This window comes from Triticum urartu, chromosome 3A (assembly GCF_056163025.1).
Source record: "Triticum urartu cultivar PI428250 chromosome 3A, HENAU_Tu73, whole genome shotgun sequence".
In the NCBI taxonomy this organism is placed as follows: Eukaryota; Viridiplantae; Streptophyta; class Magnoliopsida; order Poales; family Poaceae; genus Triticum; species Triticum urartu.
Genome location: NC_141875.1, coordinates 680,802,651 through 680,825,776, shown reverse-complemented (window position 1 = coordinate 680,825,776; position 23,126 = coordinate 680,802,651). Strand labels below are relative to the sequence as shown.

The 23,126-nt window shown below is 47.4% G+C and overlaps 1 protein-coding gene across 1 annotated transcript; it reads right to left on the bottom strand.

Annotated features, from left to right (window-relative positions):
* Positions 1-20,930: 20,930 nt before the first annotated feature.
* Positions 20,931-22,875, bottom strand: LOC147981521 (uncharacterized). The gene is made up of 2 exons (XM_087515993.1): positions 22,152-22,875; positions 20,931-22,068 (listed from the first exon to the last, which is right to left on the bottom strand). Exons 1-2 carry the CDS (start codon positions 22,307-22,309, stop codon positions 20,931-20,933), a joined length of 1,296 nt encoding a protein of 431 aa, XP_087372119.1. The 5' UTR covers positions 22,310-22,875.
* Positions 22,876-23,126: the final 251 nt, after the last annotated feature.

Genomic DNA, 23,126 nt, shown 5'->3' with positions numbered 1-23,126 from the left:
AATGAAATAAAACAGAAAAAATAAGAAAAGAAAGAAAGAAAGAGAAAGGAAAACCCCCCTGGGCCATCTGGCCCAGATAAACCACCTGGCCCATCCGGCCGAACCGGCCCGCCTCCCCCTGCCGACTCCCTCCCCTGTTCCCCCGACCCGGGTCGGAACAGGGGCACGTCCCCGCCACACCCTCTCGCTGGCGACGGCGAGGGGATAAGGCCGCCACGCCGTGCCCCCTCGGTCTCTCCTCCCACTCTCCCCTCGGTCCCCGCGCCTTCCCCCTCAGATCCACCGCGCTCCCCCCTCGTTCCCCTTCGTAACCGAGCGCCACCGCCGCCATGGCTCCGGCCTAGCCACGGCCACCGTGCCCACCTAGCCGCCCCACTGTGTCTCCAAGGGCCGCCCTCGTCCGCTGCTTCGACTGGAGCTCCCCGTTGGAGACCGGAGCCACCGCAACGCCCCGACGCCGCCTTCTTCTTCCTCTGCTCCGACAAACTCCGCCGCCGTTCTTCACCGACTCCGGCTGCGCCCCTGCAGCTACTAAACCCGCAAGGGCCACCGTGTGCGCCGCTCGTTGAGCCCTTGCTCCCTCCTCTTTCTCTCTCTCGTGTGCCCTAGCTAGCTGCCGTCGAAGTACCCGAGCGCCCCGCCGCGGATCTCGTCGTCGATGAGTCTCCGGTGACCAAATGGTCACGGGGACGAGCCCTTTGTGCTCAGCGCGTCGCGCAGCTCCCCCTAGCCTTCCCGTTAGCCCCGAAGCGCGCTACGTCGCCGTCTTCGTCCGCGCCCGAACGGCAGCCCGCCGCGCTCGTCGCCGGCGACCATTCCGGCCACCCCCGCCGTCGTGCTCCCCTCCATCGGACGCGGCGCGAAGAGGCCGTTCCAGAGAGCCTGGCCGCGCCTGATTGGTGCCCCGTAGCGCGATTCCGGCCATCTCCGGCGAGGGGCCGCCTCTGTTGGGTCGCCGGAGTCGCTCCGGCACCGTCCGCCGACGTGGCTACGCGGGCCCCCCCCTGGGTCGCTGCCTGTGAGCCTGGGGGCCCCAACTGGCCACGTTGACCAAGTCAACTTCGCTGACGTGGCAGCTACTGCCACTGACATGCGGGCCCCATGCCATAAAACAAATAAAAACAAATATATAAACTACTAATTAATTAAGTTAATTAACTAAAACCTAATTAGACACTAACTGCTGGGGCCACCCACTAATTAACCCATTTTAGTTAGTTTTAAAACTCTGTTAAGGCCCTTGACAATGACATGTGGGTCCCACTGGACCCACCTGTCTGGTTTGACTGGTCAACCGACCAGTTGACCTGCTGACATCACTCTGATGTCATGCTGACGTCATCATTCACTGTTTTGGATAATGTTGGAATAAAATAAATAATTAAAATCAGAAAATGATTTAAATCTTTAGAAAATCATATCTTTTAATCCGTAACTCGGATGAAAATACTTTCTACATGAAAGTTGCTCAGGACGACGAGACGATTAAGGATACGCAACCCGTTCGTCCGCCACACCCCCTAACCTATCGAACACGTAACTTTCCCCCTCCGGCTCCTCTGCCCGAAAACGCGAAACACCGAGGATACTTTCCCGGATGTTATCCCCCTTCACCGGTATCACCTACTACCGCGTTAGGGCACCTCTAACGCCGTTACTTGTCATGTCATGCATCACTATGCATATGCTTGATTAAATATTTATTGTTTCCCCCCCCCTCTTCTCTCGATAGACACCGAGACCGACGCCGCTGCTACCCAGTACGACTACGGAGTTGACGACCCCATCTCTTGCCAGAGCAACCAGGCAAGCCCCCCCTGTGATCACCAGATATCGCCTACTCTTCTCTATACTGCTTGCATTAGAGTAGTGTAGCATGTTACTGCTTTCCGTTCATCCTATCATGATGCATAACCTGTCCTTGCTACCACTGTTGTTACCTTTACCTGCAGTCCTAATGCTTAGTATAGGATGCTAGTTTATCATCAGTGGCCCTACATTCTTGTCCGTCTGCCATGCTATACTATCGGGCCGTGATCACTCGGGAGGTGATCACGGGTATATACTATATACTTTATACATGATACATGTGATGACCAAAGTCGGGTTGGCTCGAGGAGTACCCGCAGTTGATTCACGAATTGGGGGATGGAAGGACATACTTTCCCGACGGCCCTCTGTGTGGATCTTAGTGGTGAAGCGACAGGGCAGGTTCAGACCACTTAGGAGAGAGGTGGGCCTGGCCCTGGTCGGCATTCGCGGATACTTAACACGCTAAACGAGATCTGGGTATTTGATCTGAGTCTGGCCATCTGGCTTATACGCACTAACCATCTACGCGGGAGTAGTTATGGGTATCCCGGCGTCGTGGTATCAGCCGAAGCCTTCGTGACATCAGCGACTGAGCGGCGCGCGCCGGATTGGACTGGAACGCCTGCTAGGCTAGGTCTGCTTCCGGCCGCGTTCGCAACGTGCAGGTGTGCAAAGGGCGATGGGCCCAGACCCCTGCGCCATAGGATTTAGACCGGCGTGCTGACCTCTCTGTTGTGCCTAGGTAGGGCTGTGACGTGTTGATCTTCCGAGGCCGGGCATGACCCAGGAAAGTGTGTCCGGCCAAATGGGATCGAGCGTGTTAGGGAATGTGGTGCACCCCTGCAGGGAAGTTAATCTATTCGAATAGCCGTGATCTTCGGTAATAGGACGATTTGGAGTTGTACCTTGACCTTATGACAACTAGAACCGGATACTTAATAAAACACACCCTTCCAAGTGCCAGATACAACCGGTGATCGCTCTCTCACAGGGCGACGAGGGGAGGATCATCGGTTAGGATTATGCTATACGATGCTACTTGGAGGTCTTCAGTCTACTCTCTTCTACATGCTGCAAGACGGAGGCTGCCAGAAGCGTAGTCTTCGAAAGGATTAGCTATCCCCCTCTTATTCTGGCTTTCTGCAGTTCAGTCCACCGATATGGCCTTTACACATGTACCCATGCATATGTAGTGTAGCTCCTTGCTTGCGAGTACTTTGGATGAGTACTCACGGTTGCTTTCTCCCTCTTTTTCCCCCTATCCCTTCTACCTGGTTGTCGCAACCAGATGTTGGAGCCCAGGATCCAGACGCCACCGTCGACGACGACTCCTACTACACCGGAGGTGCCTACTACTACGTGCTACCCGCTGACGACGACCAGGAGTAGTTAGGAGGATCCAAGGCAGGAGGCCTGCGCCTCTTTCGATCTGTATCCCAGTTTGTGCTAGCCTTCTTAATTAAGGCAAACTTGTTTAACTTATGTCTGTACTCAGATATTGTTGCTTCCGCTGACTCGTCTATGAACGAGCTCTTGTTTTCGAGCCCTCGAGGCCCCTGGCTTGTAATATGATGCTTGTATGACTTATTTTATTTGTAGAGTTGTGTTGTGATATCTTCCCGTGAGTCCCTGATCTTGATCGTACACGTTTGCGTGTATGATTAGTGTATGATTAAATCGGGGGCGTCACAGGGCATATAGCTAGTATTTGTTGTCGACGATGCCCGGCCCGCATACTCGCCGTCAACACGTCCGCGATGACGTCCAGCTGACCCATGTCCGGGACTGGGCTCCGCCGGGCTGGCACTGGGAGGTGTGGCCTGTAGGGGCGCGCCGCTTGATGAGGAACCCGGCCCCGGGTCCCGTCGTCGACCCTGATCTCGTTTGGTGGCGTTCGCGTGGGCCAGTTTCGGTGCGGAGGGAGCCGGCCCCGCCGGAGGTGGTACGTCGTCGTGTCAGGGAGGAGGACGAGCACGTCCATCGCTACATGGTTGCGTTAGAGGGTGGCAGGTTCTCCAATACCTGGCAGTTTCTTCAGGGATCTCACTTCAGCTATGATCCTATGAGGGTTCCTTCTCTTTGGGTGTCCACCGCCCGCGCCGCATGATCCGACGATGTATTCGAGATTCTTCTGTAGTATTCGATCTTTAATTAGCTACCTAGCCAGTGATGTACTATTCAATATTATATATTATTCGAGACGATGTATTCGAGATTAAATCTATTATTCAAGACGATGTATTCGAGATTATATCTATTATTCGAGACGATGTAATTTGAATACTAAATTGTTTTATATTTCTTTTGGCATAGTTAAATAAAAGCTATGGCGGACAATACAAACAGAGAGGGAGAACAGACCATGTTCGATATAATACGCGGGCCAGATGATGATCAAAATGAAGAAGATTATGACGGCTCCGAATTTCTAAACAACACCGGAGAGGGTGATATGATATTCGATCGCGACGACCGAATTGATGAAGTCATGAACTACGATCCTGAAACAACAAACACCAGTGAGGTATATATATTTATATAAGCAGGAATCTGGTGATCATCGCATGTTTTAAATGAGTTGAAGATATATTAACGAATCGATCTTTCTTCTTTCAGCCATCCGGATCGAGCAAATCTTCAGGCAAAAGGACGAAATGAGGCCCGAACAAAAAGTTGAAGGAGGGCGTAAAGTACAATATCGAGGCATTCAAACCTAATGGCGAACCATTAGCGCCTAAGAAGATTGCGGACAAATTCGTTCGTCAGTGCGGAGTTCTTGTGAAGGACCAACTCCCGATCTTCCTTCAAGAATGGAGAAAGCCAGCAAAGCCACGTCCAAATGTTACTTTTGTCGACGAGAATAAAAAAACTGCTTTGGGATACTCTCATGGAACATTTCACCCTACCAGATCATTTCACAGAAGCAGATGTGCAGAAAGTCAAGGACGCTGCTTTTAGGAAGATGGCGGTTGCATTCAAGAACCACAAGAGATGTGAATGGGAGAAGTACGTCAAGGGAGGAAGGAAGACTCCAGTATTCGAGGGGATACTAGAGAATCAAAGTGCTCATTGGGACGATTTCGTGAAATTCAAGGATTCAGAATTAGCTAAGGAACGGTCGAGAATAAACAAGAAGAATGCCAAAAAAAGGATAAGTTCCATAAGCTGGGGCCAGGTGGCTAAACGGTGGCAATGCCTAAGTGGGATAAGTCTGAGAAAGAGATGGAGGATGCTGGTGTCACTCCGGTTACTAAGTGCTGCCCCCCCAGGTGCAGGACTTGGTTCTATGCGCATGGGGGGGAGTTGGACCCGAAGACAGGCAATGTTTCGACGAAGGAATGTCTGAACGGAGCCGACGATGCGATACTTGTTGCAATAGAAGAGGCTCGATCGGGGGGGTTCCAGCCCAACAGAGAGAACAACGAGCTTACGCGTGCCCTGGGAAATCCTGAACACCCGGGAAGAACACGAGGCAAGGGTGCTATTCCGTGGCATGAGGGGTTTTCGGACTGGAACGCCGACTACAGAACCCGTGCGAGAAAAAAGATTGCGGAGGAGAGGAGCAGAGGAAGCGGGACTATGAACGCCTTCAAGGCCTAGAAGCAAGTCAAGCGGAATTGGCAGTTAAATTCCAGCGGCAGCAGGAGCAGATCGACTCACTTAGCCAGCAAAGGGGGTCTCAGCATCTGCAGCAGCTAGCGGATGATCCAGCATTGGATAGCACCGCCCCATCCATGCCGAGAAGCAGCGTGGGTTCCGCCCCGGGCGACCCAGTGCTGGATAGATACCCCGTGGATGACATCACGGAGAACACTAACTGCGAGCTACACTTCAAAATGAAGAACATATCCATGAAGGTGGCGGACGCCGTTGCTTTTTCAAATTCCCGCGAGGCAACCTTCCATTGCAACCCGATTCCAGCGGGCTATGCTCGCGTCTTGGTTGATGAGGTGGTGGACCCATATTCGGAGCTACAGCTTGACATTCCTGGAGGTGACGACGAGCACACATTGGGAGAGGCCATACATCATGTCATCCTATGGAGAAAGGATTGCATCATCTTTCGAAGGCCACCGACACCACGTCACCCGACTCCTCGTCGAAGTCCGCGCTTCCCCCGTCGCCTCTCGCCTCGCCGGCCGGTGAGCGCGCGCACACACACACATACATTTTTAGTTATAGATTTTTCTGTTTTTTAGAAATTGTTAGACATTTTTCTCTTTTTTTAGAAATAGTTAGAAATGTTAGAATTGTTAGAATAGTTAGAAATGTTAGAATTGTTAGAAATGTTAGAATTGTTAGAATTTTTTTTCTGTTTTTTAGTTATAGAAATAGTTATAAAAAAGTTAGAATTGTTAGAAATTTTTCTGTTTTTTAGTTATAGAAATAGTTATAAAAAAGTTAGAAATTTTTCTTTTTTTAGTTATAGAAATATTAGAAATGTTATAGAAATGTTAGTTATATATAGCATTGTTAGAAATGTTATAGAAATGTTAGAAATTTTAGTTATCAAAATCCAATCATTAAAAAAATGTTACTTTTTGCGGGCATATAGCTAGTATTTGTTGTCGACGATGCCCGGCCCGCATCCTCGCCGTCGACACGTCCACGACGACGTCCAGCTAACCCATGTCCGGGACTGGGCTCCGCCGGGCTGGCACTGGGAGGTGCTGCCTGGAGGGGCGCGCCGCTTGATGAGGAACCCGGCCCCGGGTCCCGTCATCGACCCTGATCTCGTTTGGTGGCGTTCGCATGGGCCAGTTTCGGTGCGGAGGGAGCCGGCCCCGCCGGAGGTGGTACGTCGTCGTGTCAGGGAGGAGGACGAGCACGTCTATCGCTACATGGTTGCGTTAGAGGGCGGCAGGTTCTCCAATACCTGGCAGTTTCTTCAAGGATCTCATTTCAGCTATGATCCTGTGAGGGTTCCTTCTCTTTGGGTGTCCACCGCCCGCGCCGCATGATCCGACGATGTATTCGAGATTCTTCTGTAGTATTCGATCTTTAATTAGCTACCTAGCCAGTGATGTACTATTCAATATTATATATTATTCGAGACGATGTATTCGAGATTAAATCTATTATTTAAGACGATGTATTCGAGATTATATCTATTATTCGAGACGATGTAATTTGAATACTAAATTGTTTTATATTTCTTTTGGCATAGTTAAATAAAAGCTATGGCGGACAATACCGAGGGAGAACAGACCATGTTCGATATAATACGCGGGCCAGATGATGATCAGAATGAAGAAGATTATGACGGCTCCGAATTTCTAAACAACACCGGAGAGGGTGATATGATATTCGATCGCGACGACCGAATTGATGAAGTCATGAACTACGATCCTGAAACAACAAACACCGGCGAGGTATATATATTTATATATGGAGGAATCTGGTGATCATCGCATGTTTTAATTGAGTTGAAGATATATTAATGAATCGATCTTTCTTCTTTCAGCCATCCGGATCGAGCAAATCTTCAGGCAAAAGGACGAAACGAGGCCCGAACAAAAAGTTGAAGGAGGGCGTAAAGTACAATATCGAGGCATTCAAACCTAATGGCGAACCATTAGCGCCTAAGAAGATTGCGGACAAATTCGTTCGTCAGTGCGGAGTTCTTGTGAAGGACCAACTCCCGATCTCCCTTCAAGAATGGAGAAAGCCAGCAAAGCCACGTCCAAATGTTACTTTTGTCGATGAGAATAAAAAAAACTGCTTTGGGATACTCTCATGGAACATTTCACCCTACCAGATCATTTCACAGAAGCAGATGTGCAGAAAGTCAAGGACGCTGCTTTTAGGAAGATGGCGGTTGCATTCAAGAACCACAAGAGATGTGAATGGGAGAAGTACGTCAAGGGAGGAAGGAAGACTCCAGTATTCGAGGGGATACTAGAGAATCAAAGTGCTCATTGGGACGATTTCGTGAAATTCAAGGATTCAGAATTAGCTAAGGAACGGTCGAGAATAAACAAGAAGAATGCCAAAAAAAGGATAAGTTCCATAAGCTGGGACCAGGTGGCTAAACGGTGGCAATGCCTAAGTGGGATAAGTCTGAGAAAGAGATGGAGGATGCAGGTGTCACTCCGGTTACTAAGTGCTGCCCCCCAGGTGCAGGACTTGGTTCTATGCGCATGGGGGGGAGTTGGACCCGAAGACAGGCAATGTTTCGACGAAGGAATGTCTGAACGGAGCCGACGATGCGATACTTGTTGCAATAGAAGAGGCTCGATCGGGGGGGTTCCAGCCCAACAGAGAGAACAACGAGCTTACGCGTGCCCTGGGAAATCCTGAACACCCGGGAAGAACACGAGGCAAGGGTGCTATTCCGTGGCATGAGGGGTTTTCGGACTGGAACGTCGACTATAGAACCCGTGCGAGAAAAAAGATTGCGGAGGAGAGGAGCAGAGGAAGCGGGACTATGAACGCCTTCAAGGCCTAGAAGCAAGTCAAGCGGAATTGGCAGTTAAATTCCAGCGGCAGCAGGAGCAGATCGACTCACTTAGCCAGCAAAGGGGGTCTCAGCATCTGCAGCAGCTAGCGGATGATCCAGCATTGGATAGCACCGCCCCATCCATGCCGAGAAGCAGCGTGGGTTCCGCCCCGGGCGACGCAGTGCTGGATAGATACCCCGTGGATGACATCACGGAGAACACTAACTGCGAGCTACACTGCAAAATGAAGAACATATCCATGAAGGTGGCAGACGCCGTTGCTTTTTCAAATTCCCGCGAGGCAACCTTCCATTGCAACCCGATTCCAGCGGGCTATGCTCGCGTCTTGGTTGATGAGGTGGTGGACCCATATTCGGAGCTACAGCTTGACATTCCTGGAGGTGACGACGAGCACACATTGGGAGAGGCCATACATCATGTCATCCTATGGAGAAAGGATTGCATCATCTTTCGAAGGCCACCGACACCACGTCACCCGACTCCTCATCGAAGTCCGCGCTTCCCCCGTCGCCTCTCGCCTCGCCGGCCGGTGAGCGCGCGCACACACACACATACATTTTTAGTTATAGATTTTTCTGGTTTTTAGAAATTGTTAGACATTTTTCTGTTTTTTAGAAATAGTTAGAAATGTTAGAATTGTTAGAATAGTTAGAAATGTTAGAATTGTTAGAAATGTTAGAATTGTTAGAATTTTTTTCTGTTTTTTAGTTATAGAAATAGTTATAAAAAAGTTAGAATTGTTAGAAATTTTTCTGTTTTTTAGTTATAGAAATAGTTATAAAAAAGTTAGAAATTTTTCTTTTTTTAGTTATAGAAATATTAGAAATGTTATAGAAATGTTAGTTATATATAGCATTGTTAGAAATGTTATAGAAATGTTAGAAATTTTAGTTATCAAAATCCAATCATTAAAAAAATGTTACTTTTTGCGGGCATATAGCTAGTATTTGTTGTCGACGATGCCCGGCCCGCATCCTCGCCGTCGACACGTCCACGACGACGTCCAGCTGACCCATGTCCGGGACTGGGCTCCGCCGGGCTGGCACTGGGAGGTGCTGCCTGGAGGGGCGCGCCGCTTGATGAGGAACCCGGCCCCGGGTCCCGTCATCGACCCTGATCTCGTTTGGTGGCGTTCGCATGGGCCAGTTTCGGTGCGGAGGGAGCCGGCCCCGCCGGAGGTGGTACGTCGTCATGTCAGGGAGGAGGACGAGCACGTCTATCGCTACATGGTTGCGTTAGAGGGCGGCAGGTTCTCCAATACCTGGCAGTTTCTTCAAGGATCTCATTTCAGCTATGATCCTGTGAGGGTTCCTTCTCTTTGGGTGTCCACCGCCCGCGCCGCATGATCCGACGATGTATTCGAGATTCTTCTGTAGTATTCGATCTTTAATTAGCTACCTAGCCAGTGATGTACTATTCAATATTATATATTATTCGAGACGATGTATTCGAGATTAAATCTATTATTTAAGACGATGTATTCGAGATTATATCTATTATTCGAGACGATGTAATTTGAATACTAAATTGTTTTATATTTCTTTTGGCATAGTTAAATAAAAGCTATGGCGGACAATACCGAGGGAGAACAGACCATGTTCGATATAATACGCGGGCCAGATGATGATCAGAATGAAGAAGATTATGACGGCTCCGAATTTCTAAACAACACCGGAGAGGGTGATATGATATTCGATCGCGACGACCGAATTGATGAAGTCATGAACTACGATCCTGAAACAACAAACACCGGCGAGGTATATATATTTATATAAGGAGGAATCTGGTGATCATCGCATGTTTTAATTGAGTTGAAGATATATTAATGAATCGATCTTTCTTCTTTCAGCCATCCGGATCGAGCAAATCTTCAGGCAAAAGGACGAAACGAGGCCCGAACAAAAAGTTGAAGGAGGGCGTAAAGTACAATATCGAGGCATTCAAACCTAATGGCGAACCATTAGCGCCTAAGAAGATTGCGGACAAATTCGTTCGTCAGTGCGGAGTTCTTGTGAAGGACCAACTCCCGATCTCCCTTCAAGAATGGAGAAAGCCAGCAAAGCCACGTCCAAATGTTACTTTTGTCGATGAGAATAAAAAAAACTGCTTTGGGATACTCTCATGGAACATTTCACCCTACCAGATCATTTCACAGAAGCAGATGTGCAGAAAGTCAAGGACGCTACTTTTAGGAAGATGGCGCTTGCATTCAAGAACCACAAGAGATGTGAATGGGAGAAGTACGTCAAGGGAGGAAGGAAGACTCCAGTATTCGAGGGGATACTAGAGAATCAAAGTGCTCATTGGGACGATTTCGTGAAATTCAAGGATTCAGAATTAGCTAAGGAACAGTCGAGAATAAACAAGAAGAATGCCAAAAAAAAGGATAAGTTCCATAAGCTGGGGCCAGGTGGCTAAACGGTGGCAATGCCTAAGTGGGATAAGTCTGAGAAAGAGATGGAGGATGCAGGTGTCACTCCGGTTACTAAGAGCTGGCCCCCCAGGTGCAGGACTTGGTTCTATGCGCATGGGGGGGAGTTGGACCCGAAGACAGGCAATGTTTCGACGAAGGCATGTCTGAACGGAGCCGACGATGCGATACTTGTTGCAATAGAAGAGGCTCGATCGGGGGTGTTCCAGCCCAACAGAGAGAACGACGAGCTTACGCGTGCCCTGGGAAATCCTGAACACCCGGGAAGAACATGAGGCAAGGGCGCTATTCCGTGGTATGAGGGGTTTTCGGACTGGAACGCCGACTACAGAACCCGTGCGAGAAAAAAGATTGCGGAGGAGAGGAGCAGAGGAAGCGGGACTATGAACGCCTTCAAGGCCTAGAAGCAAGTCAAGCGGAATTGGCAGTTAAATTTCAGCGGCAGCAGGAGCAGATCGACTCACTTAGCCAGCAAAGGGGGTCTCAGCATCTGCAGCAGCTAGCGGATGATCCAGCATTGGATAGCACCGCCCCATCCATGCCGAGAAGCAGCATGGGTTCCGCCCCGGGCGACGCAGTGCTGGATAGATACCCCGTGGATGACATCACGGAGAACAGTAACTGCGAGCTACACTGCAAAATGAAGAACATATCCATGAAGGTGGCGGACGCCGTTGCTTTTTCAAATTCCCGCGAGGCAACCTTCCATTACAACCCGATTCCAGCGGGCTATGGTCGTGTCTTGGTTGATGAGGTGGTGGACCCATATTCGGAGCTACAGCTTGACATTCCTGGAGGTGACGACGAGCACACATTGGGAGAGGCCATACATCATGTCATCCTATGGAGAAAGGATTGCATCATCAAGCGGCGCGCCCCTCTAGGCAGCACCTCCCAGTGCCAGCCCGGCGGAGCCCAGTCCCGAACATGGGTCAGCTGGACGTCGTCATGGACATGTCGACGGCGAGGATGCGGGCCGGGCATCGTCGACAACAAATACTAGCTATATGCCCGCAAAAAGTAACATTTTTTTAATGATTGGATTTTGATAACTAAAATTTCTAACATTTCTATAACATTTCTAACAATGCTATATATAACTAACATTTCTATAACATTTCTAATATTTCTATAACTAAAAAAAAGAAAAATTTCTAACTTTTTTATAACTATTTCTATAACTAAAAAACAGAAAAAAAAAATTCTAACAATTCTAACATTTCTAACAATTCTAACATTTCTAACTATTCTAACATTTCTAACATTTCTAACTATTTCTAAAAAAATAGAAAAATGTCTAACAATTTCTAAAAAACAGAAAAATCTATAACTAAAAATGTATGTGTGTGTGTGCGCGCGCTCACCGGCCGGCGAGGCGAGAGGCGACGGGGGGCGCGCGGCGACGGGGACGGCGACGGGCGCGGCAACGACGGGGCGGCGACGACGGGGACGGGGACGACGACGGGGACGGTGACGACGCGGCCGAGACGGGGCGGCGGTGACGACGCGGACGACGGGGCGGCGACGACGGGGACGGGGCGGCGACGGGGGTGGCGACGGGCCGGGGCGGCGACGAGGGATATGGAGGCGGCGGGCGACGGTGCAGAGGAGAAGAAGCAGAGGGAGAGATGAGAAACTGACGAAATTTTGAAGTGTTTTCTTATATAGAACCCACCTTTAGTACCGGTTAGAGCCACCAACCAGTACTAAAGGTCTGTTTTTGCTAGCCCAAGCAGCGGGAAGCGACCCCATTTAGTACCGGTTGGTGCCTCCAACCGGTACTAAAGGCCCCCCCTTTAGTACCGGTTGGTGCCACGACCCGGTACTAAAGGGTGTGCGCTGCCAGGTGAGGGGCACAAAAGTTTAGTCCCACCTCGCTAGCCGAGTGGCACTCGCACCTGCTTATAAGCCCCGCCGTCGCTGCTGTCTCGAGCTCCTCTCTTAAGCAGGCCTTCTGGGCCTACCTCTTCTGCGATGCCCTGTTGAGCCTACTGGGCTAGCGGGCCTGCATCCTGGCCCAACTTGAATTTGGGTTTCTAGTCGTATGCAGGCCGCTATGGCCCAGTAGGTGGGCTTTTTTGTCTTTTTTTCGCTTTATTTATTTTTGTGAATAACTTAACTTTGAAAATAGATTTTTCAATGATTCTTTTCTCTTATGTTTAATATTAGTGTGTTTTATCATTATATTCAATTTGGTAATGCTTAGGTTATTTAAAAAATGAAATGCCTTTGTAACGGATGAGTTTTCATCCGAAACCCTGATACTTCGAAACAGATTGTCCATTTTGTACACGAAGTGCATCCAGTTTTTGCGGTAACCCTCTCTACTTTTTTGCACATGCTATGTGGGTGAAATTATGATACCATGCCAACTTTCAACCTTTTCTGAGTTCATTTGAAATGCTTTTCAATTTCAGGGTCATTTAGCTGAAAAAATCAGTAAATGCATGAAAGAATTTGCTTGCACATAAAATTTCTTCGCGTTTCAAATGCCAAAACACATAACTAGCTACCCTAACTATTACAGAGATTCCCTCCTGGGTGTGAAACACAGAAGAAAGTGATGATAGTTAAGCCGATCACATCCCAGATCTTTGGGTGTGAAACTTTTTCTTCGCGTGTGTCCCTTTGCGTCGTAGCCATGGAAAATCTTCATCATTTAACGGGATGCTCGGGTCAATATTCACTGTGAATGGAGCAATTTCATCAAACTTTTCATAATCTTCTAACTTGTCTGTCTTGTCATCCACTCCCACGATGTTTCTCTTCCCAGAAAGAACTATGTGCCACTTTGGCTCATCGTACGATGCATTCGCTTCCTTATCTTTTCTTTTTCTTGGCTTGGTAGACATGTCCTTCACATAGAAAACCTGTGCCACATCATTGGCTAGGACGAATGGTTCGTCTGCATACGCAAGATTGTTGAGATCCACTGTTGTCATTCCGTACTGCGGGTCTTCCGTTACCCCGCCTCGTGTCATATTGACCCATTTGCACCGAAACAAAGGGACCTTCAAACCACGTCGATAGTCAAGTTCCCATATGTCCTGTATATAACCATAATATGTTTCCTTTCCCGTCTTGGTTTCTGCATCAAAGCGGACACCACTGTTTTGGTTGGTGCTCTTCTTATCTTGGGCGATCGTGTAAAATGTATTACCATTTATCTCGTACCCTTTGAAAGTCATTATATTCGAAGATGGTAACTGGGACAGCAAGTACAGGTCATCTTCAATAGAGGTGTCATGCATGGTACGTGCTTGCAACCAGCTGGCGAAACTCCTGGTTTGTTCACGTGTAATCCAGTCATCAGACCGCTCCGGGTGTTTGGAGCGTAGCAAATTCTTGTGTTCATCCATATACGGAGCCACCAAGGCGGAATTCTGTAGAACTGTGTAGTGTGCTTCAATGAGAGAATGTCCTTCCATACATATTATTTGTTCCCCTCCTAGCGTGCCTTTTCCATCCAGTCTGCCCTTATGCCGCGATTCAGGAACACCAATCGGCTTAAGGTCAGGAATAAAGTCAATACAAAACTCAATGACCTCCTCATTTTGACGGCCCTTGGAGATGCTTCCTTCTGGCCTAGCACGGTTATGAACATATTTCTTTAAGACTCCAATGAACCTCTCAAAGGGGAACATATTGTGTAGAAATACAGGACCCAAAACGTTAATCTCTTCGCATAGGTGAACTAGGACGTGCGTCATGATGTTGAAGAAGGATGGTGGGAACACCAACTTGAAACTGACAAGACATTGCACCAAATCATTCTGTAACCTTGGTATGATTTCTGGATCGATTACCTTCTGAGAGATTGCATTGAGAAATGCACATAGCTTCACAATGGCTAATCGAACATTTTCCGGTAGAAGCCCCCTCAATGCAACCGGAAGCAGTTGCGTCATAATCACGTGGCAGTCATGAGACTTTAGGTTCTGGAACTTTTTCTCTGCCATGTTTCTTATTCCCTTTATATTCGACGAGAAGCCAGACGGTACCTTAATACTGAGCAGGCATTCAAAGAAGATTTCCTTCTCTTCTTTGGTAAGAGCGTAGCTTGCATGACCCTGATATATGACGTCTTTTCCGTGCATATGTTGCTGGTCCTCCCGTGCCTCAGGTGTATCTTTTGTCTTCCCATACACGCCCAAGAAGCCAAGCAGGGTCACACAAATATTCTTCGTCACGTGCATCACGTCGATTGCGGAGCGGACCTCGAGGTCTTTCCAATAGGGCAGGTCCCAAAATATAGATTTCTTCTTCCACATGGGTGCGCATCCGTCAGCATCATTCGGAACAGGTTGTCCACCAGGACCCTTTCCAAAGACCACCTTCAAATCCTTGACCATATCATGTACATCAACACCAGTACGGTGGCGAGGCTTCATCCGGTGATCCGCCTCACCTTTGAAATGCTTGCCTTTCTTTCTTACGGGGTGCCTGCTCGGAAGAAATCGACGATGTCCCAGGTACACATTCTTATTAGCCAAATATATACTGTCGGTATCGTCCAAACAGTGCGTGCATGCGCGGTATCCCTTGTTTGTCTGTCCTGAAAGGTTACTGAGAGCAGGCCAATCATTGATGGTCACGAACAGCAACGCCTTTAGGTCAAATTCTTCCCCCATGTGCTCATCCCACGCACGTACACCTGTTCCATTCCACAGTTGTAAGAGTTCTTCAACTAATGGCCTTAGGTACACATCAATGTCGTTGCCGGGTTGCTTAGGGCCTTGGATGAGCACTGGCATCATAATGAACTTCCGCTTCATGCACAACCAAGGAGGAAGGTTATACAAACATAGAGTCACAGGCCAGGTGCTATGGTTGCTGCTCTGCTCCCCAAAAGGATTAATGCCATCTGCGCTTAGACCAAACCATACGCTCCTTGCGTCAGCTGCAAACTCCTTCCCGTACTTTCTTTTGATTTTTCTCCACTGCGACCCGTCAGCGGGTACTCTCAACTTTCCGTCTTTCTTACGGTCTTCTCTATGCCATCGCAGTGCCTTGGCATGCTCTTTGTTTTGGAACAAATGTTTCAACCATGGTATTATAGGAGCATACCACATCACCTTGGCAGGAATCTTCTTCCTGGGGTGCCGGCCCTCGACATCACCAGGGTCATCGCGGCTGATCTTATAGTGCAATGCACCACATACCGGGCAAGCGTTCAAATCCTCGTACTCATCGCGGTAGAGGATGCAATCATTAGGGCATGCATGTATCTTCTGCACCTCTAACCCTAGAGGGCAGACAACCTTCTTTGCTTCATACGTACTCTCGGGCAATTCGTTGTCCTTTGGAAGCATATCCTTTATCATTACCAGCAACTTTCCAAATCCCTTGTCAGATACACCATTCTCTGCCTTCCATTGCAGCAATTCCAGTGTGGTGCCCAGCTTTTTCTTGTCACCTACGCAATCCGGATACAACAATTTTTTGTGATCCTCTAACATGTGCTGCAACTTCTTCTTGTCCAAATCACTTGCGGAGTTTCTCTTTGCATCGGCAATGGCCCGACCTAGATCATCAACGGGCTCATCTGATGCCTCTTCTTCAGCTTCTTCCCGCATTGCCGGGTCAGCTTCTTCCCGCATTACCGGCTCAGCTTCTTCCCCCATTGTTGTATCATAGTATTCAGGGAACCCATGGCCAGGATAGCTGTCGTCGTCCTCTTCTTCTTCATTGTCTTCCATCAGAACCCCTCTTTCTCCGTGCTTGGTCCAAACATTATAGTGAGGCATGAAACCGGACTCAAACAGGTGGACGTGAATGGTTCTTGACGTAGAGTAATTGTGACCATTCTTACAGCCAGCACATGGACAAGGCATAAAACCATCCGCCCGCTTGTTTGCCTCAGCCGCAATCAGAAAAGTATGCACGCCCTCAACGAACTGGGGAAAGCATCGGTCATCGTACATCCATTGCCGGCTCATCTTCATTACACAACACTGAATAGACCAAATTAATACAAGTTCATACAACACTTAAATGCAACAAACAAATAACTCTCTAGCTAAAGCATTTAAATGCAACAACAAATGCGATCAAGATCGCAACTAAGGTAACAATGGATCCAACAGCATAATGATACCAAGCCTCACTATCGATGGCATATTTTCTAATCTTTCTAATCTTCAAGCGCATTTTCTCCATCTTGATCTTGTGATCATCGACGACATCGGCAACATGCAACTCCAATTCCATCTTCTCCCCCTCAATTCTTTTCAATTTTTCTTTCAAGTACTCGTTTTCTCTTTCAACTAAATTTAACCTCTTGACAATAGGGTCGGTTGGAATTTCCGGTTCACATACCTCCTAGAAAAAATTTCTATGTCAACTTGATGGGCATAATTTGTCATAAACACGAAATGCAACTAGTTTTAAAAGAGAATATTTATACCACATCCGAATCATTGCAAGAGTAAATCTAGCAATGAGAGATGAAAGGACAAAGTTGCTAACCTTTGTGATCATTTCAATGGATGGGGGCCTTCAAATCTTGACAAAATTTGGGCAAAATGTGTGATGAGCGCGAGAGGAAGAGGGGAAGAACAGAGAGGAGAGGGGAAAGGGGAAGAACAGAGCGAGCTCGGGTGGACGAAGGGTTTATGTAGGACGACCTTTAGTACCGGTTCGTGCCAAGAACCGGTACTAAAGGGGATGGAGGGGCCCCAGTCTGACAACATCCTGCCACCACTCTCATTAGTACCGGTTCGTGGCACGAACCAGTGCTAAAGGTTCGCCACGAACCGGTACTAATGAAAGCGGCCCGGCTAGCCGTTGGAACCGGCACTAATGTATACATTAGTGCCGGCTCAAATACAAACCGGCACTAATGTGCTTCACGTTTGACCCTTTTTCTACTAGTGTACATAATTACCTAGCACTAATGTCTATTCAGTGTCTGAATGCAATTACCAGTTGTAGCTGGCCGGTTAAATGCATTTAAAGAGTTTTGTACAACTTTAATTTGAACTTTCAATAAAAGTATATTTAACCCTTGAAGTGTTGTTTAAGAGATATTTCCCTACCTATTAGTCTGTCCTTTTGAGATTCAACACCTCCTAAACTACCAAAATTGTGTTGTATTGCTCTGCTCCCACGGACCCTTGGTCCCATCGCCAGTGGGGGCCATCTCGTCGAGCCCTAAAGGCTGGACGTCGTGGGAGGTGGCCATCATATGTTCAGCAGGGCCGGTGCCGTCCTCCATTTGACCTAAGGGCACGCCGTCCAGGAGCCCACTTTGCCTAGATCTGGGCCTGGTTTGATGGCGTAGCCCGGGGGTTGTGGCTGCCACCCTCCTAGTGAGGAGGTCACAACAGGGGCGCCGATGGGGTTGGTGGTGTTTGTCCTTCGAAAGGCGAAATCTTTGCTGAGGGGCGGTGGTACAGTGGTTTGGGTTCTTGGATTCCAGGGCTATGGCTCTGGAAGGCGAGGCCGCATGGTTGGCCGTACAGTGAGCGATGTGACGGCAGTGGTGGTGGCTGTGTGGGTGGCGAGGAGCGAGTCAATAGGGATCCTAGCGGTGGTGGTGCTTAAGCAGTGGCGTCCCCCACATCATGTGGAGGCTTGGTTTGATGATGTCAGATGTGAGACCATGGTATCTCGGGTGATGTGGGTGAGGCTCTCGGCAAACACCCCGTACTCCAGCGCCAATGGTGATGATGCATGTGGGTGTCGTGTCCCTGTTGGGGGCGTTGCTGTGGTCCCTCTCTCTGCGTTAGTGCTCCGGGTGAAAACCCTTACCGTCCTTCGGTCGCGACGATGGCGATATGTTTGCATCCTCAGCCTCTTGGGGTCTCATCGTCAAGCTTAGCTACACTTCAGTCCCATCCATCTGGCATCAATGGGTGAGTTTGGATCCTATCTCAAGGCTACTTTGGCATTGGCTTCGGGCGGTCCCGGTGGCTTCCTATCCTTTACATGTGACATCATTGCGAGCGCTCTCAGTCCTCGTTGTTTGCACGTAGGATTAGCGCTCCATCGCCCGAGCGAGAGGGCAGGGGGTTCTCTTCGACGACAACTTGGTGTGTGTGGTACATTGATGTCTGGTGGTTTCTCTTGGAGGTGTAGTCCCTCTTCTAGTCAGTAGCCTTGGATGCTTCTTGTCAGGGTGTGGGAACTCATGTAATTTTTTTTATCTTTGTTCTGCTTTCTTAGATGACTCCTCATCACCTTGTGTTGGTTCGGACATGTTGCTTTATATATAAAGCAGGGTGAAGGCCTTTTTTGGTATTGCGCAAATAAAAACACACATTGAGCTTTTTTATTGCCACCATGTGGGCCCTGTCATCAATTCAATGGCGAAAAAATGGGTTTACGGTTTGTTTTTGAGACGTTTGCAGAAGCATTATCTTTCTTGTGGAGAAGCTTCCAACAAAAGCGAGAGAGAGAGAGAGAGAGAGAGAGAGATTCCATTGAATCAATAAATATCTGCATCGTTACCTAGCAAAAGAGCATTCAAACTTTTGTTAAGATGATCCATGAGATGAAGCCACACTAATACCTTTTCTTAGGGAGACACTTCTTTTTGCTAGTTAATAAAAACCAGAGAAACGGGAACTATGTGAAACATGCTCTTATAATAACTAGTTGATGAGTATTTAGTAGAGTTAGGGTTTGAATAAAAAGAGGGATAGTTTGTAGCTCTTGAAAGACTTTCTCGACAAAGGCATAATAAATATGGAGGCAAGTTGATTCTTGCAAAAATAATTTGGGCAGGGCGGCATCGGGATCAAGTGCAAAAGAAGAAAGCCGGTGGAAAGCATGAGCCAGGATGCCATTTTTTATTTTGCGACCGAGCTAGGATGCTATCGTGATGCCATTTGTCTTTCGAAAACAAAAGGCTAAAACCATCTTCCAGGGTGTAGCCTGTGATACCTATGTAGTTTGAGAGAGAAAACAACACAAATCTTCTATCTGAAAGAGGCATTTTCTCCCTCAAGAAAAAAGAAAGAGGAAATTTTAGGGCATTGTGAGGAGCTCTATCGATAATATTGCTATATTAATTCAGTGAAGAATGTAAAATAGAGTAATGGATACCCCCAGAGATAATTGCAAACACCAAATTCACATATAAGTCCCTGCACACACCAAATTCAGCAACTGCCGCCAGCCTTTAGCACTGTGGTGCTGATCGTCGGAAGTGAAAAGGCAGTTCTCCACCAACAGCATAGCCATTAAGGTGTTGAGCCGAGATGAATAGACCTGCGGAAGAGTCGCTTGTCGATGTGGCTTGTCGGTCGGGACTCCTTTTTTGTTGGCGGGAAAAGGGCGATTGTATTACTTTAAGCAGGAGTGTCGCTCATACACAGGTTAATAATATCATTTGTACCTAACCCTACCCACGCCTCCATGTATGGTGCGGTGCGCCTGTAGGCAACAAGGCCATGAGTAACCTTACTTGGTGTATGACTAACTATAGTACGCAAAATCTATTTCTCAACATGCACCATCACCTGAATCTCTCGCACGAGGGCCATGTACCTTGATCAACTATGTGTGAAAGCATTAATCATTGCGACCACCTCAACATAGTCCATCTCCACCACAATGGGAAGCTGGGTTCAGCGCTAGCTGTTGAATGTAAAAAGACAATAGACACAGAGATGTAACATGACACATTGTCTATTGATGATATATATAGCCCCGGGGGATGCTTCGAACAGATGTGATGGCCTGGAGAGACGTGCATGGCGGTTAGGGATAGTGGATATTATCCTGCCAAACTCTCTATGCAAGCCTCCAGCTCTGCTTCCAGGGCACTACCGCATGTGGACAACTCTCTAGACATGGTAAAGACGGCCGAGCTTGCATCATCACGGAGGACCATGGCACATTTAGACTCGCTCAGTGATGCCACAAAGTTGCCATCTGAGTTAAGTTTCACCCAGTCCTCTAGTGGTTTCTTCTAGTGAAGCTCCTTCTCCACCCTTCTGTTCGACCTTGCAAGAGGAATGGGAGCTCCATGGATTGCCGACTCATCAAGCACCATCCCGCCCTTCTCTATATTCTCGTGGTTTTTTAATGCACATGATGGATGTGATATAGGTATGCAGAGACCGGCATGAGGCTTCCGCTAGGGGTGGTTCTTTCTCATTCGTAATCTCGTTCGGATGTGCTAGGATCTCCATAAGGTCATGAGCAACACCATGCAGGCAATTTCCTAGAGGGGCCCAGCACGCCAAATAGTCCACTCCGGTCCAGTGTTGCAAATGGAGTCAACGTCTGGGAGTAGCCATTTCCAGAATATCAATCTCTTCAAGAAGGGATTCCCAACCATTTTCTCTCAAGTCAGCAAGCAGCACCTTTGTGTTGGACACACAATCCAAAGCATTCAAAATATCCAAAGATTTAGTTTGCAGTCTTACACACAACACATCAGTGATCTTCATGATTTTTTCCATTAGGTGCAGAATAAACACAAAATCAAATGAGATGAGAATCCTAAGAGCACCAACAGCATCTCCTCGAGAAAATTGTGAGACCGAACGATCACTTGCTATACTCCTTAAAACAGAAACAGAAGCAGCAAACATCTTTCTTAAGCTTTGGATTGATTTATAGTGGGAGCTCCATCTAGTGTCTCCTGCTCTTTGTAAAGAGCCTAACTGATTTGCCCCTCGGCCAGTATCAAGTTCTCCTAGTTCGATCTCTCGTTCAATTTGAGCTGCCTGGTTTGCTAGCAATTCATCGTTGCGTTTGGAAGAAGCACTAACAACATTGACTATAAAGTTTGCATGCTGAAAGAAGTTGTGTACCTCATGCACCTCTCTGGATGCTGCAACAAGAGCTAACTGCAGCTGATGAGCCATACAATGAATGTAGTATGCATACGGACACTCCCGAAGAATAAGAGCCTTCAATCCATTCCACTCTCCCCTCATGTTGCTAGCCCCATCATATGCTTGGCCCCTGATATCTTGCACATTCAGGTTATTGAAAGCTAGAACAGCAAGTATCTTGTCTTTGAGAGTTGTTGCAGCAGTATCTTTAACATGCACTACATCAAGAAAGCGCTCTGTAATAATTGATTCTTCATTGGAAAATCTAATAACAACCGCCATCTGCTCTTTTTTGGATTCATCCCTAGCTTCATCAACCATTATACAAAACTTGCGATTGCCAATTTCTTCTTTAATTGATTTCTGCACTTTACAAGCAATTATGCTTACAATTTCTTTCTGGACTTCTCCGCAAGTGTACTTTGCATTTCTTGGAGCATTTTCTAACACCACTTCATTGACCTCTTTATTATACGACGTCAGAATCTTGAGCATCTCAATAAAATTACCTCGGTTTTTAGATCCCGGAGATTCATCATGGCCTCTAAAGGGACATGCTTGAAATGCTAACCACCTGTAGATGCAACAATTGCTTAGTATAGAATTTACAAGTAACAAGTCCACTTGGGACATAATAGATATAGAAATCATGCTTACCTGATGGCATCAATTGTAGTCTTGAGTCTTAGTCTCGCATCTGCCACTCTTTTCTCACATTGCTTCATCATTACCTTGTCTATATGAGACATGCTATTCTTAAGATTTTCAAAACATCTAACAGCAAAGTTATGAGCTGAGTTAGGATCACGACCCATGTGAGTTAGAAAAGCACATTCTTTCCCATTATTGACCTTTTTCCAGTTTTGAAATCCCTTGACTGTGAATGTATCTGAGGCTCTGAGCCACACCTTCCAATTGGCTTTTTGGAAAAGAGGAAACAAGGCAAGCAGTATGCCTTATGTGTGTCAGTTGAATACTCTAACCAAAAATGGTTTGTAAACCAATCTTTCTGGAATCGACGGCGATGAGTACCTGTTCCAGCAAATGGGTATTCCTCTGGTTGTAGGATCGGTTGATATGCGCCCTCAGATATATAAAAACGCCGAGCTTCATCTTGCTTGGCAGGAGGGAGTTGCCAAATTTGAAGACGTTTGCCGGGGTCTCTAATATAATCTGTTTCTGTTGTTACAACTGTCTCTTGCTGTGGACCTTCTACAGATGCTGAAACATTCTGATCAAGAGTGTTACTCTGTCCACTACTTTGTCCTTGTTCGGCTGTGTTGGAATCATCAACACCGGTAGCAGTAGGTTCAGGTTGGGAGCCAGGGCAGGAGCTTGATCCAACCTTCTCAAAAAAAGAAAGCATTGTCTTCCTCTTCATGACTACACAAACACAAAAATACAGATCGGTGACAACAGACAATAAATCCAAACAAAAGAGCAGGCCTAATTTGTGTCATGCCTAATTTGCAGCACATGTTTGTGAGAATAAACAAGATATTAGTTCCCCTAATTCCCCTGATCCCATTTAACCTAAGTACCTAACTCAAGAATTTCTGCAGTAAGGATCAGTTCGCCGGCATATAAATTGCATAGCATGAATTAAAGAAGACTCACTTGCAGGTTGGCCGT

Coding starts and splice junctions, on each gene's coding strand:
- LOC147981521 (XM_087515993.1), bottom strand. CDS start 22,309: ATGGGTCGTGATCCTAACTCAGCTCATAACTTTGCTGTTAGATGTTTT. Junction 22,069..22,151: donor ACTACAATTGATGCCATCAG/GTAAGCATGATT, acceptor TTGCATCTACAG/GTGGTTAGCATTTCAAGCAT.